We start from the raw sequence: 20,432 nt of genomic DNA, 5'->3' as shown, positions 1-20,432 counted from the left end.
CAAAAAAAGATTTTGAGGGGCATATTGCTAAACACATCAAAACAAACAATAAGAAATTCTTTAAGTATATTAGGAGTAGGAAACCAGCTAGGGAAGCGGTTGGACCATTGGATGACAATGGGAGTAAAGGAACTCTTAAGGGAGGATAAAGCGATTGCTGAAAAACTAAATGAATTCTTCTCATCTGTCTTCACTGTTGAAGATATAGGGCGGATTCCTTCTCCTGAACAGAGATTTTGGAGAGGGAAAAATGAGGAACTGAGGCAAATAGTGGTAACAAGGCAGGAAGTCCTAGAACGTCTAAACAAACTGCAAACTAACAAGTCACAGGGACCAGACGGTATTCATCCTAGAGTTCTTCAAGAACTCAAATGGGAAATTGCTGAATTTCTAACAAAGATATGTAATATGTCCCTTCGATCAGCCTCTGTACCAGAGGACTAAAGAATGGCCAATGTAACACCCATTTATAAAAAAAAGTTCCAGGGGGGACCCAGGAAATTACAGGCCAATTGTCAAGCATATAGAAGGGCAAGGTCTGCTGGGCAAAACCCAACATGGCTTCTGTAAGGGTAGGTCCTGTCTCACTAACCTATTAGAGTTTTTTGGAAGTGTCAATAAGCATGTGGACAGGAATGAGCCTGTGGATATTGTGTATTTGGATTTCCAAAAAGCTTTTGACAAAGTCCCCCACCAAAGACTGCTAAGCAAACTTCATAGTCATGGGATAAGAGGACAAGTCCTCTTATGGATTGAGAGCTGGCTGAAAAATAGGAAGCAGAGAGTAGGAATCAATGGTCAGTTCTCACAATGGTGGGATGTGAGCAGTGGGGTGCCTCAGGGATCTGTGTTGGGACCGGTGCTTTTCAACCTGTTCATCAATGACCTGGAGTTGGGGTTAAACAGTGAAGTAGCCAAGTTTGCAGATGACACCAAATTATTTTGGGTGATTAAAACAAAATCGGACTGTGAAGAGCTCCAGAAGGATCTCTGCATACTGGAAGAATGGGCATTAAAATGGCAAATGAGATTCAATGTGAGTACGTGTAAAGTGATGCATATTGGGACAAAATATCCCAACTTTACATATACACTGATGGGATCTGTGCTGGCAGCCACAGACCAAGAAAGGGATCTTGGGGTGGTAGTGGATAGCTCAATGAAGATATCAACCCAGTGTGCGGCTGCTGTAAAAAAGGCAAATTCCATGCTGGCTATAATTAGACGAGGAATAGAGAATAAAACTGCTGATATCATACTGCCCTTGTACAAATCTATGGTGAGACCACACTTGGAATACTGTGTACAGTTCTGGTCACCACACCTAAAAAAGGATATTACAGAGCTTGAGAAGGTGCAGAAAAGAGCAACCAAAATGATTAGGAGACTAGAGCAACTGTCCTATGGGGAGCGGTTAAGACGCTTAGGGCTGTTTAGCTTGGAAAGAAGGCGGCTAAGGGGAGACATGATAGAGGTCTATAAAATTATGCATGGCTTGCAAGACTTTCTCTCTGGTCTTTGTGACATGCAGAAATTCCAAAAAATTCTCCTTGATGTCCACTGATTTGCTGTTAACAAAGAGAGGGGGAGGGGGAGATATTAGAGTGGGCAAACTGCCCCTTGGCACCTTAGCGTCCATCACCATGAAGTAATAAAGTTGCCAGTTTCCTCTTCACTGTGGTGTGAAGTTTGCAATGTGAGAAAAAAACCCCCCACAATTATTTCACCTCAGTGGTGGGCCTCGGCATCTGCCCCACCCCGCCAATGGCTGACGCAGGCACTGGTTCTAGGGCATTGTGGGAAGAATGACAAAAACAAGTTAAGCAGTACCCATGTTATAGAAAACATCTTTTGTAGTTATAGTAAATTAAAGTTTAATTTTTATTTACAAGTAACTTTAAAAATGTACTATCTGGCTTTTGGGAGGGAAAGCAGCATGGTATAGCCTGGTCTCGTAAGATCTCGCAAGCTAAGCAGGATCAGCCCAGGGTTGCTCTGCAGAGAAAGGCACTGGCAAACCACCTCTGTTAGTCTCTTGCCTTGAAAACCTCATAAGGGGTCGCCATAAGTTGGCTGCGACTTGACGGCACTTTATATGCACACATCTGGCTTTTAGTAGTTCTTGCTCTAAAAGTTAAAGATGAGCTAGGAATTTTGGCTGACCAGGCTTTGCGTCTATTGTGTGTGTGTGTGTGTGTGTGTGTGTGTGTGTGTGAAACCTCATATGTGTTACTTAGTTAATGATGTGTGTGATAGCTAGTTGTTTTTCATCTGTTCTCAGAATGCCTATCTTAGGAACATTACTCAACCCTGGCGAGACAGAAAAGACAGCAGGTGGTGCTGACTGGACGCAGTGGTGCAGATCGGCTTGACAGGTAGTAATTGCTTTACAAGCTCACCTGCACGTTTGCTTATTCATTCACCCGCCTACACATACATGCACACTGGAATATTACTTTCATTTTAGTATTAAAGCCTTCCAGAAGCGCGACTTTTTAAAAAAACATCTAAATAGCATTTATAAGTTTTCATGACATATTGGAAAAATGGCTAACAAGTGAGTTACTGAAACAAAAAACAAAAAAACCATTTCTCAGAAAGGGCATTGTTAATAAAGACCGTGTTGCAATGCAAATTAATTATATTATATGTGTTTGCCATTAAAAAGGACCATATATTGTTTTCAAGGCTACTAAGAATAATTTTAAAGTCAAACTAAAGTCCCCAAAACTCGGGTTTTTTTTCCATTGGAAAACTCCTGTGCAACATCCCCAATTTTTCTCATTTCCTTTTTCTACTAATAAAATAAGATAACAAACACAACACAAGGTCATACTTACAGAAGTTAAGGTTTCCACATTAGCTCCACTGAGACAGAGGTACCGGACAACATCAAGAATTCCATTGTTTGCTGCCAGATGTAAAGGTGTACGCCCATACTATAAAAAGGGAAATAAACTTTTGCTGAGTAACACCCCAACTGAAATATTAATATTCTAGAGCTGTCTGGCAGAAAGACACAAATGTTCAGGCTGTTTTTAAAATAGCTAAAAGGTTCTCAGCATGCCAGTTTCATTTTCACTTTAATTTCCAGACTCCTACAACTTACTTAGATGATTCCCAGGACACCCCAACATGAAGCACTGATAATTTCAATGAATGAGAGCATTGCAAGAGAACAACAACCTATTGGGATGTTTTGTGAACTACGTGCACCCCTACGTCTTAATTTTCAGCTCTTTACAGCAACACTATTTAAAGAGAGAATTTAAAAAATAGTATCTATTGCACACTTCAACTTTTGTGAACAAGTCTATTTGCTTTGTATTCTGAAAACTGTCCTTCACAGCTATTATCTCCATTCTAACCAAAGCTATTTCTTTTAGCTGATGCCTTAATAACTTTGCAGAAAAGTCTAGAAGGTACACGTAAGTTTTACTAAACCAAGTAGTCAACGTCCCAATGCATTTCTAAATACATACACGCATAACTAAAATTATATCAGAATGAAAGAGGGCTTGTTTTTCCCCATCACACAAACTAGTGAACAGTTGCAGATAACCCCAGTCCATGCAGCATTCATCCATGCAATGGAATAGTGAGATTGTATGGATAATTCTTCCCCCTCTCCCTCCCCCTCACTATTTTGAGTATGGGGAAATGTAATTTTCTTGGAACACCACTGCTTCCCTTGAGGGAGAATGTCTACATCCCCTCAACTGAGATTCAACTGTATATTCAGTTCTCAAAAATAATTCATCTGGATTTTTTTTTTTACCTTATTAGTGATATCAATGTTACAATTCGCTTCACAGAGTGCCATCACAATAGGAACATTTCCATCTTTACAGGCTACATGAAGAGGGGTATTCCCATGTCTGTCTTGAAAATCTATACAACACCCCTGACGGATGAGCGTTTTAACCACTTCCATCTGACATCTTCGGACAGCAAGGTGAAGGGCTATATGTCCATCCTAAATGCGCACACAAACACAGGAAATATTTGTTATACTATTTCTAACAGAAATATTTTATGGCCAGGATCCTAAAAACTGAGCAGTTAGTTCTGCATTCAGAGGGAATTTTTGTCTTCTGTTTCTCAAACTGCACCATCCGCCCCCACGCCATGCAACTTGTTAAAGTAACAGCAGTTTCAAAAGCAGATTGTGATATGGCAGGGAGATCCTTTGTTAAAAGGGGGAAAATCAGAACTTTCTCTCAGTAAGCTCGAGCTCTTGAATATGTTTAAAATAGTTCTTTAAATACCAGCTTATTCCTGCATTCATGAAAATCAAGAATAATATAAAGTAGCAACAGCGAGCAGAACAATCTTGGGGGGGGCGGGGGGGGGAAGACCCTGGCGTGACCCCTGCGCTGGTGTTAGTGCTACTTGCGCTGGCTAAATTGGCACTAATGCCGGTGCTGTGGAGCTGTGCAACAGTGCCATACATGGGCACCGGTGCAGCATTTCCCCAGCACAAGGGTTCACGCCGGCGCCAGAGTGAGCGTTCCTGTGGCAGGGCTGACTTTAGTCAACTCCTTCAGCCCTTTCGCCCCAGGAACGCTCCCCTTTTCCGGCACAAACTTGCACCTGCAAAAAGGGAGGCATAGCCCCGTGAAACTCAATGGTGCAGTTTCACAGGATTTTCACAAAATTACATTTCAGCTTAGGATTGCTCTGTTAACCTACAAACCAGTTGCAACGTTCCTTTTATTGAGCGAAGCTTTATACGATTCTCAATCTTTCTAAATATTACAGAGCTCTTTTTCAGGCAGCAATTTTTAGGAGTGGATGAGCAAAAGAAGAAAAACTCAACAAATAAGAAAATAGCAAGGAAGAATGCTTAAAATGTTTTTTGTGTTCATTTTTTAAAAGAGTATTGTTTTTTCCCTTCCTCAGAGCATCTTTTAGATGGTTCTCAGAATTACGGAGAATAAAACTGACCTCCTGCTGCCTCATAAAATGAAGAGCTCTCCCCAAGAGGAAGAATATATTAATCAAGATAGCAGATCAATCCCTCACAGTGTGAATAGTAAATCTGGAGTCTGGCTTCATAAGTCCTCTCTTGGCTTTGCAGGCAAGGAAGCTCCTGGTGATCTGTTTGCATGCTGAAGACCATACAGTTACAACTGAGGATCCTCAACAAAGTGTTAGGGGCTGTCTTTTGGTTGCCAGATGATGGCTTCAAAAAGTGAGAGGAGTGCAAGCTTTGCTGTCATCCTCAGGCAAGTCAAAAAGCAATAACTATCCCCCCTTTCCATCCATTTTAGGGCTCTGACAGCATATGCCACCCAGGACAGTCTCAGCAGGTGAGCTCTTATAGCTTCAAGGACTGCTGGAAAAGAGGGGGGAGATTCCTATGTTTCCAGTCATTCATTAGGCTGCTGTCTACATCACTGACGAGGAGCCCATACCTGTTGGAGCAGCCCTAGAAGTGTGCCCTCTCTGAGAGTGTTAAAGATGGATGGAAAGGAAAAGCCTGCTCTACCCCTTTTCCAGCCAATCCTGGGGTTCTAACAGCTTGCCTGCTGGGACTGCATGCACACTCCTTCTCAGTGGGAGGACTTGTGGGGAGGGGAAATCTCACTTCTTATCATGCCTCTCTACTCTTCACTAGAGGCAGTTGATGGGCTCTGGCAGGTTTACCATTTCCCATCGTTGCCACCATGCCCACCCTGCCCCTTTATAATAGAGGTTCTTACTATCATTGTCACCATCTACTGCTCCTTCCCTCTGTCTGCTTTGGCACCTCCTCTTCTCTTCCTGCTGTTCCTTCCTCCTCCCTTCAGCTGCTTCTTAATTTTTCTGTGTGCATGTGTGTTTGTAGTGACCAGTTTGGCTGGCACCAGCGCACGCACTGCTTCTCTGATTTTTGTGGTTTCCCCAGGCTTCCTCAATCACACTGCTGCCTGCCTGCCCCACTAGCTTGCTAGCCTGGCTATGGTGGTGCCTCTCTTGGCTTCCCTGCCAATGCGCTGCTCGCTGACTGCCTCCTGCCTAAAATGTGAATGCCGGATGCATAATGAGTAGTTAAAATGGATTTAACAGATGTAGCTATTGCTTATTTCACACAAAAAGGTGCTTATTCCATTTGTTCATAGTGTACCATATTCCATTCTTTAGAGAATCTTCGTTAAATGATGGGAGATATGAGCAAGCCAGGAACAAAATTTCATAGAGACCTTTACTATTTAAGACTATATGTTAACAGGAATCTCCTTGATAAATGTGACTCATTCAGCCATAACTAACCTTGTCAGTTGCATCAAGGTCAGCTCCATGCTCTGCTAAACATTCCACGATATCATGGTAACCTCTCGCTGAGGCCGTCAAGAGTGGCGTTTCCCCTTCTTTATTTTTAGCGTTTACATTACAACCTGCCTTACAAAGTGCTTTGGTAACAAGGTAGTAGCCGTGCCACGCAGCACAATGCAAAGGGGTTTCTTCTTCCTGGAAAATAATACTGCCATTAATAAAGTTTATGTATAATTTTTAAAACAACACTATCTATTTTGCACATCACCAAACTAAAAGCCTTATTCACATGGTGGAATTTGCTTTGGAAATCTAACTATATTCCCAAGTTCAGGTTGTACAGTTGGCTTTTATTAATATAATATTTACAGATCACAAGAAACATCCAAATCAGAGATATTTGAATTGTGAATCTTACCCCTATATGCCCCAGCCTTACCAATAAACATTACAGAATGTATGGTGTTTTTTCTTTGTATATTCCTGATTATTTCTTCCACAAAAATAACCATAATTAAATAACTGGTGTCACTGTGATATTATGCAGTGAACTTATCACTTCTCTGCCATGACAAAAATAGGATATCTGAAAGCAGACTAAGAGAATTTCTTTAAATTATGTTTAATTTTTTAAAAAACCCATCCAATAGTTATGGATGGAATGGGGGGCAGTTTTTTCCAGCTATTGTGTTTTATTTACATATAATTGCATATTTCTCAGTCAGAACCACCTCACTGAATAATCTGTGTACACGTAAGAAATTTCAATCATCCTGTGGACAGAGGAAAACATAGCTGGAATCAGCCAATCACAGCAGACAGCAAGTCATAGGAGAAGTGCAACAGGAAATGATGATTGGCTGTGGCTACGTTTGCAACTGGCTGGCTGGCTGGCTCATAATGTATAACTGAGTACCAGCTCAAGTCAGGAGTGTGTCTGCTATATATGGTTGGGGTCAGCCTTCAGCTCCAAACCCCTCCAATCACCAACTAATGATAGCATCTGGGGTTACCCCCCAAATGGTGGCAGTGATCTTGCAATGCAGTATCACGTGATCGTGGCATTTCTTTTTTGTGTCAAGTTGCAATACGTGCCTGTGCCAGCATCACTTCTACAGTTCTGGGAGCTTTAAATCCCCAAGCAATTATAGTTTTTGTGTGCATTTTAAATTTTTCTGCAAGGCTGCAGAAACATCTACCCAATTCCCAAGTGATTCTATTGTGTGGACTTTTTAATTCATACTCTGGGACTGATTTGGAAATTAGATATATATTAGATATATATTTTGCAATATTACATGCACATGCATGCATGCTGCATACAAATAAATACTGTGAACAAGTCATTTGTAGATGTTTAGACAATTTTAAGTCTTTAATGTTGGTGAATTGGTTTGAATTTACAAAATGGCAGGACATGTCCTTGCTTAACAGAGGAACAAAGGCTTACCCTTCATGACTCACCTTATCTTGAAAATTTGGGTTTGCTCCAATACTACACAGATACTGTACTACATCAACATGACCATAACGAGATGCCACATGGAGTGCAGTTTCCCCTGACTGTAATTAGAAGACAGCCACATGCTGTTGTTACTTCTCTTGACACAATGTTTATGACTCCCAAATTATGAGTTACAGAGACTTTCCATGAACACTGGATGATAAGTATATAGAGGGCAGCACACAGACAGGGTGTTGTTGATTTTGCCCCTGCAATGTACTCCATTTGCACAGCCAAAATATTTTTTTGTTCAAACAGGCTTTTAACTGAAGTTTATTTCCTTGCCTTGTTCTCTCTCCATTTCGATACATTTTTGTTTTGTTTTTATGACTGCTTTTGGGTTACCAGAAATGCCTTGGCAAATGCTAGGAGATTATGAGAGCAGTGCATGAGGAGGGTGTGGCTTGGAGAGGATATGATGCCACTTTCAGTTGATGCTCTAGAAGTTTTCCCTAATCTCTACACAAGCCATTCCTGGAGTGTCACTATGGAGACCCTTTTCCAGCCATTCTTTTCTCCCACTCCTCAGTTTCTCTAGAGAGATTTGGGCTAGGGATGCCCCATTGAGGATGGGCAAATTGCAAGTCTAATCTACTTGTGTGTTGGTGTCACTGGCTGCTGTTTTGAAATACTGAAGATCATTGCAATGGTTTAGTTTATTTACTTTACGGAGTTATTTTAATTGGTACATGTTAGAACATAAAAACATAAGAAAGGCCCTGCTGGATCAGACCAAGGCCCATCAAGTCCAGCAGTCTGTTGACACAGTGGCCAACCAGGTGCCTCTAGGAAGCCACAAACAAGCCGACTGCAGCAGCACCATCCTGCCTGTGTTCCACAGCACCTAATATAATAGGCATGCTCCTCTGATACTAGAGAGAATAGGTATGCAGCATGACTAGTATCCATTCTAACTAATAGCCATGAATACCCCTTTCCTCCATGAATATGTCCACTCCCCTCTTAAAGCCCTCCAAGCTGGCAGCCATCACCACATACTGAGGCAGGGAGTTCCACAATTTAACTATGCATTGTGTGAAAAAATACTTTCTTTTATCTGTTTTGAATCTCTCACCCTCCAGCTTCAGCAGATGACCCCGCGTTCTAGTATTATGGGAGAGGGAGAAAATGTTTCAAATTGTATTTTTATTGTTTCATCTTACGCTGTTAGCTGCCTTCTAAATTTTCTAAATAAATAAGTATGTAATTTCCTTCCCTTGGGGATTTCCCAATGACAATTTAAACTTCCTTATTACCTGGGATTTCAAGGTAGTACAATTTTAGCATATGGGTTTGACTAATTTTGTGGTCTAGGGTGAGCAACTAGGTGGGCTTGACACCTATTGTAAAATGCTTTTTAAGAAGTATTTTAAAAAGATAAAAGTTTTTATCTTACCTTGTCTCTAACATCCAAAGGGCATTTATTTACATGGAGGAATTTCAGAGTTTCTACATGACCATGTCGAGATGCCCAGTATATGGCATTAGATCCTGCCTGTTGAATATGTTTCATAATAGTAGTCAACAAAACTGTACAAAACTGCTAAAACCCATTTCAAATAAAAAGCTCATTTAAAAAACTAGCAATGGCCACAGTCTGCTGACCTTATCCTGGACATCAATGCGGGCACTTCGGTTTAGGAATAACTGAAGCATTTGAATATTTCCACATCCAGCAGCAATCAGAAATGGAGGTGTCCCATGCTGTGAACATAAGCTTTTATCAGTGATTACAACCTTTTATCAGTGATTACAAGAGAAATGGATGTATGGAAAGCTTATGTGCTTCAGCAAATTTAACATATCAGACATATAACTCTGTGCTTCTGGAAAGTTGGGTAACGTTCCCATGAAAGACTGTTCAGATACACTTGGCAATAAAATAACAGTACAAAAAGTTGTACCAATACAGAGAATCCAAAACAGAAATATAAGATACGGGATAACGGGATGTTTCTGAGAAGGGTTGGGGGGGGGATCTGCACGTGATGTATAACAGGAATGGCTTAGTGAAGTTGTGACAAAAAATCCAAAACACATCAATAAGCAGTGGCTTTTAAAAAAAATTCCTATATAATTTCCACAATTTAGTAAGTAACGGTATAGTAACAGTATTGCCCCATTCAGCTACGAGAGGCTTTATCTAGTGCAGTGACCTAGCCACTCTATTCAAAGAACTATGGTAACAAATTAGGAAATATGAGTTTGGATTATGTGGTAAATCTCTGTTAATGGAAAACATTTTCATCATCAGGATTTTGTTGCTTCTCTTGTCCTGTTACTGTCTAAGATGCTCCCCAAAATGAGGCTGCTGTGGAGCAAGGGGTCCTGGGGAACATCATGAAGGGAGAATTGGTCTGCAGTGAGAGGGAGGAAATCAGAAACTCCCCACCAATTAGCAGAAATTTACCACAGAATCCAAGCCACATACTCACTACAGAGATGTTGGAAAATGAAGAATCTAAAATTCAGATCATGGTTTAAGGAACAGAGTGCCTTGAATGGGCAGAGGGATTACTCTGAGTTCCAAAAATATTGTGGTTATCACAAGGAAAAACAACTGCACGCAAGGTTCAACAAAGACACAGAAGCAAATGGTTTAAGATGAATTTAAACAAAACATCATGAAAAAAAATCCACATTTTAAGAATAACAGCAATTAAATGTGGCCTAAACAGACGGGATATTTTCTATGAAAGAAACACATATTTTAAGTATAAGTTTAGGAAGAAGATGCAATATCCCCTTCCCCCAATACACAAACTAAAATCCAAACTCAAACTCCTAAAGCCTAAATCACTTGCTGGTTCACAATTCTTGGGATGATAATTTTCATTTGCTTGTGATATGGCTTTATTTTATTGCTGAATCTGTTTACCAAGCAAATTATCAGACAGCTACAACATACCTTGTTAGGTTGATTGACATCATAATTGGTCAAAGACCCCAGCAGATGTTGGAGACCAGGAACATTATCATCATTAATGGCATGAATGATGGCTTTCATGACAAACGAATCTTCTTCATCCTTGTCAATTAACCAGAAAGAAATATAAAATGAGGATGGGAGGGAAAAGACATGAGAAGATAAAATAGTTATCTTGAGAGAGGAAACCCCACTATTCTTTGTGAGGGTACCAAAAAGGAAATAAAACTGACAGTTTACACTGCAATGCTATGGAGTGTTTAGAGTATCAGAGTACAACTTGGGAGACCCTGGTTCAAATCTAGGTAGTAAGCTATGACATTTACAGACTGAATTTGGGCTACTTGCACTCTTTCAGCCTAACCTACACCACAGGGTTGTTGTGAGGATAAAGTGGAGCAGGGAAGAACCACATATACCACCCTGAGATCTTTTGAAGGACAGTGGAAAAGAAATGTGGTAATTTTGCATTCCCAATGATAGTCTAACTGCTGAAGTTTTCATATTTGTTCTGAAAAAAACTTTACTTCTTCTAACGAGAGGTCTCTCTTTGCTGTATCACAACATACTGTTTATACATCACCTGGGAAATAAGTTCTGTCTCCAATGTGTTTCCTGTTAGCACAGTTTAGGATTATTATTTTTTTTTACAAAAAAACCCTACCAACATAAAAAAGCATAAGCATCATTTGTTCCCCAAGAATAAACAATCAACATCACACTGAACAGTGCTGCCTTTACTCGAGTTTATTTGTGTTTTAAACCACAGTGGCACAATGCTGCAATCTCTCTGGCTTCTGAAGAGTTAGTTTAGCAAATTAGTACAACTGATTCAGCATTAAAGGTATAGTACATCAATAAGTGGAGATTTTATCTACAAAAAAAGTGCAAGTTTGTGGAGACAAAAATAAGGAAGATTAAAAAATCACTTCACAGACTTTTTGATGTATATGCCTTTTAGTTTTCAGGAAAAACTATTTGCTTAGTTCTTTAGCTACTATTTAAGCTCTGCTGGTCACAGGAATGGATATCACAGATTGTACAGTAAATTAAAAAGAAATCTTCTGGATTTATAGACCTTCAAGTATAATTTTCAAGGGAGAGAGGGGGAGAGAGAGAAAGGGAGGGAGACAGTTGTGGTGGGGGAGAGAATGCTTTGGAGAAATGGCAAATATTCTTCCAGACTTTGTACTTCGAAACAAGTGTGTGTGTATATATATATTTCTCCAAAACATTCTCTTTAAGCGAGGGCAGTAAAAATAGAGAACATGCAGTACAGCACAGAAGCTGGCTCTCTATACATAAAGAAGAATTATTATTTTACTATATGAAAATCCTGCTGAGAGTGTTGGTGGTTACTGTTCTCTGAGAGGACTGCGATTTCTGAACCTTAAAAATTCCACATAATTAATTTGAGAAAATATATAAAATAATAAAAACTCTCAATATTAATTGTTTGGTTTTCATAAGAACAACTTCTGTTCTAAATAGGCATGCTTACAAAATGTAAATAAAGAGCTCATATAGTGCATCATGTTTGACAATGACAGAAACCATTATATACAGCACATATACTGAATGTTCAAGCACAAAGATTGTACAGCCAGTGGTGTAATGTATCTATAACATGCACAGCCCCCACATATCTGTGTGTTCAATGCTGGTGCTGTGTTGTGTGAGCAGACTACAGGCAACATGATAATTTTAGTTAATATATAGTGTTAGATTATGCAGGAATGACAGCATGGCCACCAGTCCCTTCAGCTCTAGTAGCTCTTATTCAACTCCATCACTATGCTGTCATGGCAAATCTGAATGAGTTACAATCATGACAACCTGAAGAGTTTTGGAACAGGGAGGTGCAGTGTGCACATGAAAAACATTCCACACACATCCCACCCGATGCCAACTGCTGGAGTTACTAGTGCCACACACTCTCAGCCTAACCTACCTCACAGAGTTGTTGTGAGGATAAATGGAGGAGAGGATACAATGTAAGCTGCTTTAGGTCCCTATTGTGGAAAAAGGCAGGGTATAAACAAAGTAAATAAAATAGTCACCGTTACTGATGCTCAAACATTGAATAAGACAAAGTTGTGACAAGCTAATTTTAGCTGGAAGTATTTAGAAAAGAAGTGACTGAGAAATTCTATCATCTACTTAAAATTACATTAATGCACCACTTGAATGTTGTCTCTGGTATGGGTTTATCAGTTATCTCCTTGGTGTGAGGGTTCCCAACCTCCCTGTGCGAACTCCATAAAATTACTTGCTCAGACGGTCATGCAGAAACAAGGAACTTTATTGGAAGCTTCAGGTTAGTATAGGCCCTACAATGGCAAAGTTGCAAGTGCTAGCAATTTCACAAAGACAGAATTATAACCCCTACAGGGAAGCAGATGTCAAATACATGTTATGGGAATCTACGAGATAATTGTGCATGGTACAGGAACATCAAAGATCTCAGGAAGCTCGTTACTGCTATCTACACACCAAGGCCATAGCTGGTGGGAGGGAGTCGGAGAGAGCAAGGGAGGTGGATGGTGGGAAGAGACATTCCAACCTGGGGCCTGCTGGACGCAGCGCCTGAACCAAAGAAAGGCAAAAGGCCTGGACTGCTTTTATGAGCCCAGGGGGGGAGCACACAAAGCAAAAGCTTACAGACCCTTACATTCTGCCCCCCTTAAGGCCCCCCTCCCCCGAGTCCGGGTGGACGAGGCTTGTCAGGATAGGCAGAGTGAAACTCTCGAACCAGGCGGGGAGCCACCACATGGGGAGCGGCCACCCATTCGTCATGGGCGGGCCCCAGGTGCTTCCAGCGGATCAGATAGAACAATTTTCCCTTTTTCAGCTTAGAGTCCAACACTTTAGAAACTTCAAGATGTGATTTCCCCCCCACAACCGTAGGAATTTCGGACTTAGGGAGGGGGTGAAAGTGAGGGGCAGCGACGTACGGTTTAAGTAGGCTGATGTGGAACACCGGATGTACCCCTCGAAGAGACTTGGGGAGTTCCAACTCCACCGTGACGTCGTTGATCACTCGGGTGATGGGAAAAGGACCTACATACTTGTCATTAAGCTTTTTGCAAGGCCGAAGTGAACGTAGGTTCTTTGTGGAAAGGTAAACCTGCCCTCCCACCTTGAGTTCCCACCCCGGGGACCGATGTTTATCGGCCTGGTCTTTGTACTTGCGCTTGGCCCTTTCCAGGTTTTTCTGCAGCCAGGGCCAAGTGGTCTGCACCACCTGTACCCAATCCTGGACCTCCTGCACCCCTTCAAGTTTAGGAGTGATGGTAGGAAAACCAAAGGGCCCAAAGTCTTTTTTATAAACCACATGAAACGGACTGAAACCTGTGGAGGAATGGGGGGCCTACTTAAACCGTACGTCGCTGCCCCTCACTTCCACCCCCTCCCTAAGTCCGAAATTCCCACGGTTGTGGGGGGGGGGGGGGAAAACGCATCTTGAAGTTTCTAAAGTGTTGGACTCTAAGCTGAAAAAGGGAAAATTGTTCTATCTGGTCCGCTGGAAGCACCTGGGGCCCGCCCATGACGAATGGGTGGCCGCTCCCCATGTGGCGGCTCCCCGCCTGGTTCGAGAGTTTCACTCTGCCTATCCTGACAAGCCTCGTCCACCCGGACTCGGGGGAGGGGGGCCTTAAGGGGGGCAGAATGTAAGGGTCTGTAAGCTTTTGCTTTGTGTGCTCCCCCCCCTGGGCTCATAAAAGCAGTCCAGGCCTTTTGCCTTTCTTTGGTTCAGGCGCTGCGTCCAGCAGGCCCCAGGTTGGAATGTCTCTTCCCACTATCCACCTCCCTTGCTCTCTCCAACTCCCTCCCACCAGCTATGGCCTTGGTGTGTAGATAGCAGTAACGAGCTTCCTGAGATCTTTGATGTTCCTGTACCATGCACAATTATCTCGTAGATTCCCATAACATGTATTTGACATCTGCTTCCCTGTAGGGGTTATAATTCTGTGAAATTGCTAGCACTTGCAACTTTGCCGTTGTAGGGCCTATACTAACCTGAAGCTTCCAATAAAGTTCCTTGTTTCTGCATGACCGTCTTAGCAAGTGATTTTATGGAGTTCGCACAGGGAGGTTGGGAACCCTCACATTAAGTTGCGACTTGGGCTTTGTACCCAGGCCTGATCCCGAGTCAGCTCCACTGGGCGTCTTCCCAGTCGACTTCTCTTCCGAAGGGGCCGGATCGGGCTGCTTGGGTATGGTGCTGTCCTTCTTGTCGTTCTCATCCCCGTTGCCTGCCATAGCTGTCCAAGAACGGTACAGGAGCAGGACAATGAGGCAGATGACTTGCAACTTAATGTAAGGGTTCCCAACCTCCCTGTGCAAACTCCATAAAATTACTTGCTCAGACAGTCATGCAGAAACAAAAAACTTTATTGAAAGCTTCAGGTTAGTATAGGCCCTACAATGGCAAAGTTGCAAGTGCTAGCAATTTCACAAAAACAGAATTATAACCCCTACAGGGAAGCAGATGTCAAATACATGTTATAGAAATCTACAAAATAATTGTGCATGGTACAGGAACATCAAAGATCTCAAAAAGCTCGTTACTGCTATCTACACACCAAGGCCATAGCTGGTGGGAGGGAGTCGGAAAAAGCAAAGGAGGTGAATGGTGAAAAAAGACATTCCAACCTGGGGCCTGCTGGATGCAGCGCCTAAACCAAAAAAAGGCAAAAGGCCTGGACTGCTTTTATGAGCCCAGGGGGGAAGCACACAAAGCAAAAGCTTACAGACCCTTACACTTGGTATCAATACAAATTTCCTACAGGTCACAGTAAGCACGCATTACAATTCAGAAGATATTAAGACAATCATTACTCCCATAGTTTACTTACCAGAGTATCATCACTCCTAGCCACACTCATGTTACTTCTGGATAAAAAAGATCTTGATAATCTTTGGCATAATGATATTAATCGCACAGATTGCTTTTATAAGAGAAGAAAGAAATATTTTTGTGAAAATAATGATTTGTAATAGGACAGATCTCTTGTAACTAAGTTCAGCAGACAACATTACAGAAGTGTAATTATACTGGTTAAGCTAAATCTCTGGGCCAAAACAAATTTAGAAGTTATATAGTAAATTTACCACAAGGTGATAATGATCCCCACTTCCCTGAGTGATGGGAAGTCTGTGGAAAGCACTACATCCCTTATGATTACAAAGCACAGGAGACCTGCGGCATCTTTGTTATATATGTCCCATTTAAAAATAGTGGTAGCAGAATTCTGATGTAGGCAGAAAAAACTGCAAATCCTGAATTGGATTTCTAGAGAGCAAGGACGTCGATTCAGACAGCCTCCAAACTGTCATTTTTGCCTGGGTCTATATCCTAACTGAAATTGCCAATGTCTCCTTTTCTTATTCCCCACCCCTCTGATTATGAACCTCACATCAGCAAGTAAACTGTCAGTTCAAGCCAAAACCTAACAAACACCCTAGCATGAGCTCCAATCCTTTCTTAATATTTATCAAATAATATAGTGGTTAAGTGCGGTGGACTCGAATCTGAAGAACCGGATTCAACTCCCCACCCTTCCATATGAAGCCTGCTCAGTATCCTTGGGCCAATCACATCTCTTTCAAACCACCTCGGAAGGTCTCTTGCCTTGAAAACCCTACGGGGTTGCCATAAGTCAGCTATGACTTGATGGCGCACACAATTTTAACCAAGGAGGGGTGCCCAGCATCCATAACAATATCAATACAATTTCACTGTGCACTCATTGGACATAGCAGTTATGATGTTAGTGACAACCTGTAGTTTCCACTAGATCCTGTCACATGGTAAATACATAGATGTTAAAAATTTGCCACATAAAAGTAATGTGGTGTCTTATCCCATCAAAACATGATTGGGAGAATCAGACCTAAGCACTAGAGCAAATCAGTTCTTGTAGGTTATCTGGGCTGTGTGACCATGTCTTGGTATTTTCTTTCCTGACGTTTCGCCAGCAGCTGTGGCAGGCATCTTCAGAGGAGTAACAGTGTCCTTCAGTGTAACTCATCTGAAGATGCCTGCCACAGCTGCTGGCGAAATGTCAGGAAAGAAAATACCAAGACCACTGTCACAAAGCCCGGATAACCTACAAGCACTGATGAACTCTGACCGTGAAAGCCTTCGACAATATACTGGAGCAAATGTTTATGAAGTGCTGAATTCATCAGCATATACTCACACATTCTCTTTTTATTTGTGATCTCTTGTTTAAGGAAAGATTTCACTACTCTAACTTTGGACCTCATTGTTGGTCCCCCCACCCTTTTTCCATTACTCCAACTTCCATGGAAATTATGTAGTCTGCGCTACATCACTTCCATTCAGGGTTTCACGCACATTCTCAACTCTCATAATTTGCAGGAACCTTATTCTTCTGATCCTATTTGTTTCCTCACTGGGATGGAAATTCTACACAATGCTTAGCTATAATGTATAATGACTTTTGTACAACAATTTTAAATTTGAAAAGAAACATTCAGGAGTTTCCGAACTGAATTCTTAGATTAATTCTTTAAAGCAAACCACGATTGTTATAGCTTTTTATTTCTAAAACACAAGATCATAAAGAATTGCTTACTTTCCATTTCCTTCGTGCTGCAAACTTTTTGAATTTCTCCATATTTACAGCAGATGCTTTTCTACTTAGTACTTGTTGGGTATCCTTAGGCTGTGAGGAAACAGAGAGAAGTATTTCAAATGAAATGGCGAACATTATGGTCTGTTAACTAGATGCATTTCACATCTATTAGCAAAAGTGAAGGTTTAGAATTACTTTGATTCTAAGCACAGACAAAATATATTTTTCCAATTTCTCTTTCATTTATTTAATGCCATGTTTAAAAACCCAGACATTTGTAAGTGTCCTTTTTTCAATTAGGTTTAATATTTTGTCTTCTTTTCAAAATCATTCCCTCGTGGCATATGTTCAGCTAGTGGTATATATCTCATCATAGTTGCTCTTGGCAGCTGCATTCCGACACCATGTCAAGCCTGAACGTGCACAACCATGACTTTCTAATGGACTCATTACCGAGCCCCCCACTCAGAGCATAATGTGGGGCTGATGTACAAATGCAAGCATGCAGCTTAGCTGGAGTTAAGTTACCCAAGAAACCAGAATCCTATGCCAAGATTTAACCCAGGTTTAGGGCCAAAATTAATGAGTTGTTTTTTAAAGAGTTGGATCTGGGTTCTCTGGACCCAACTCTGTTTCTTCTCAGCCACACAGCAGCTGCAGGGAATGTCTGTGAAAAAATAAAGGAGCATCCTTTGGGCTTGGAGTGCTGTTGCAGTGGGTGGTTTTCCCACACTGAAATGGTGCTGGGTGGGAGTGTCCCCCCGATTTTTGCCACTCCACATGGACAGCAGCAAAATCAGGGAAATAACTCCCCCTGGGGAACCTGGACCCAGCCCTTTAAAAAAACAACATGACTTGATATGACATCTGAATACAGCCAGTCACTTGAATCACCTACTAGGTCCTTCTCTCCTTTGACACTGTGGCATATCTGGTGTCTGACCTACATTAGTTTACTCCAAACTGTTAAACGAACAATTGAAACATTTGGCCATTTGCAAAGGAAGGAAGACTGGTGTACATCTCTCAAATCTTTCCAGTTACCAGCAAGTGCAACGTTTCCTTGGCCATTGGGGGGGGGGGGATGGGCAGGGATGCAAGAAGCAGCTCATGAGGAGAGAGGAGGTAGCCAGCACAGAGGTTTTGCTTACACAGAGGATCCTATCAGAAGGTAGGTGGGAACAAAGAGGCTGCATTTAGAGCACAGGCTTCTTTTATGCAATAGTTCCTCGAATATCAGTCCCTTCCTGGGCTAAACATGATCATGTGTATCATTGGAATGTATATTATCAAAATACTCTTTAACAAAGACTTTGACTGTGATGAGGCGACTTTCGGCTTAGACAGCAAAAGCTCTGCTCAGTAGGGGAGCTTTAATTTTCTTAACTTTTCAGGTAGGGATCTGAAAATCCAGAAATACAGTTTAAAACAACATATGGAGAAGATAGCCATCTGTGTATTATCTACTAACCTTGATCCAGGGGTGCTGCAAGCTGTCTTGAATTGTCATCCTTTTCCTTTTAAAATAGAAACAAATGTTTTCTTCAAACTGGCATTATTCTGTAACTATATAGTACCCCAAACATGCTACATAATAAGTCTTTATGAGCCAGGGAACATTCAGACACTAAAAACAAACTACATGGGGCAAATGATGCTAGGTATAATAAAATGGCAGGAGACCTTTCCCTCCCCAAATGGTCTAAGAGAAGCTGCTCTCAGCAATTCTCCTTAGTCTGCGCTCATTGTTACAAAAACACTGGAGGAAAAGAAACTCACTTTGGGTCCTTAACCAGAAGTCTTCTTATAAAATCTTTAGCTAGGGCACTGGTATTACTGAAGAATTCTTCCTCAAAGTCATAGTTCACAGCAGACACATTGGCTAACGTTTCTTGTTTTGACTCTCCAAGAAATGGCGATGCACCACTCAGACTGTTAAAATGAAGTTTGGTTAAATAACTACGACTATTATGTTTTTAAAATCTTAAAGTGATACGGAAACAACAGATTGCTATTTTCAGAATTCTGAATTGCCTGGAAAGCAAAGGAATAAGGAATAAGGAACAATTTCAAAATAAGCCATAACATTTAAAGAAGAGATTACGCTTTTTAATACTAAAATATGTTCTACAAATGATCAATGATGTACAGCAATTTAAAAATAGTTCCAGAGATCATCTCTTTGGAGATAGCTGGGCAGCTCTACCTATGGGTGCTTTCACACATGCCGAAAAAGGCACTTTCAATCAACTTTCAATGCACTTTGTAGCTGGATTTTACTGTGTAAAATGGCAAAATCCACTTGCAAAAGATCGTTAATGTGCATTGAAAGTGGATTGAAAGTGCATAATTCAGCATGTGTGAAAGCATCTATGAGTTTGTGTGGTCAAATTAATTCCCTGAGAATAAGAATTATTCTGTGTCTTTTCAGGTTTATTTGTTTGTATTCCTCAATTTTATTTTAAAAATTGATAGGATGTTTCAAAACTCATTTTGAGGACCTGGAGGAATGCTGAGAATTCAAAGATTTACAGCTGCTGGCTGATCTTGAGGATTTCAATCTTTCTAATTGGCATCAGCACCATAATTCTCCCCCCCCCCTTGACTGGAATGTGATACTTCCACTCCCCTCTTGACTGGAATGTGATACTGCATGCAGAGATTGTTATACCCAAGTGGGATAACGCTGAAATGAGATATTTAATAACCTTGCAGGCTAGATAGCATTTGGGCTCTTCATCTTGAGTTTTATACATCACCTTATTTAATAATATTACTGTCAGGAGCAATTTTTCCAAATTTCTTTTGCACATTTGGAACTGACTCTCTAGGAAGAAGCTGGAGAGAGAATAAAAGGGTTGGAGAAATAAAGGAGCCTATCATATTTTAATGGACAAAATGGTAATTTTAAGAGTTTTCTTCAGGAGGAGTATGGTTTGGTTCCTGTGGCAATATGTTCGATTACAGCATTGCCTAGTCTCAACATTTGGCTTGGAGAAAGATGTTTTGTTTTAAAACCAATTTCTTGTTTATAGTAAGTCTTAAGAGAAAAACCTTCTCTAGCTGTTGAACAATATAAGCTTAATCAAGATACAGTGAACTGATTCGATATCGTGTATTGGACTCTGATTATAAGTAC

General features: G+C 41.1%; 1 protein-coding gene across 1 annotated transcript in view; it reads right to left on the bottom strand.

Annotated features, from left to right (window-relative positions):
• DAPK1 (death associated protein kinase 1) overlaps positions 1-20,432 on the bottom strand; it is a 104,620-nt gene that overhangs the window by 21,505 nt on the left and 62,683 nt on the right. The window contains exons 7-17 of the mRNA XM_056847926.1: positions 19,073-19,225; positions 18,765-18,810; positions 17,294-17,383; positions 15,548-15,640; positions 10,671-10,790; positions 9,368-9,466; positions 9,159-9,257; positions 7,723-7,821; positions 6,256-6,453; positions 3,779-3,976; positions 2,841-2,939 (exon numbers count right to left, since the gene is read on the bottom strand). Of these exons, the coding sequence (XP_056703904.1) occupies positions 2,841-2,939; positions 3,779-3,976; positions 6,256-6,453; positions 7,723-7,821; positions 9,159-9,257; positions 9,368-9,466; positions 10,671-10,790; positions 15,548-15,640; positions 17,294-17,383; positions 18,765-18,810; positions 19,073-19,225 (1,294 nt within the window). The remainder of the gene's footprint in view (positions 1-2,840; positions 2,940-3,778; positions 3,977-6,255; positions 6,454-7,722; positions 7,822-9,158; positions 9,258-9,367; positions 9,467-10,670; positions 10,791-15,547; positions 15,641-17,293; positions 17,384-18,764; positions 18,811-19,072; positions 19,226-20,432) is intronic.

The sequence above is a fragment of the Euleptes europaea genome, chromosome 4 (assembly GCF_029931775.1).
Source record: "Euleptes europaea isolate rEulEur1 chromosome 4, rEulEur1.hap1, whole genome shotgun sequence".
In the NCBI taxonomy this organism is placed as follows: domain Eukaryota; kingdom Metazoa; phylum Chordata; class Lepidosauria; order Squamata; family Sphaerodactylidae; genus Euleptes; species Euleptes europaea.
Note: the sequence above shows the minus strand (reverse complement) of the source record. Positions and strands in the feature narration are given on the sequence as shown.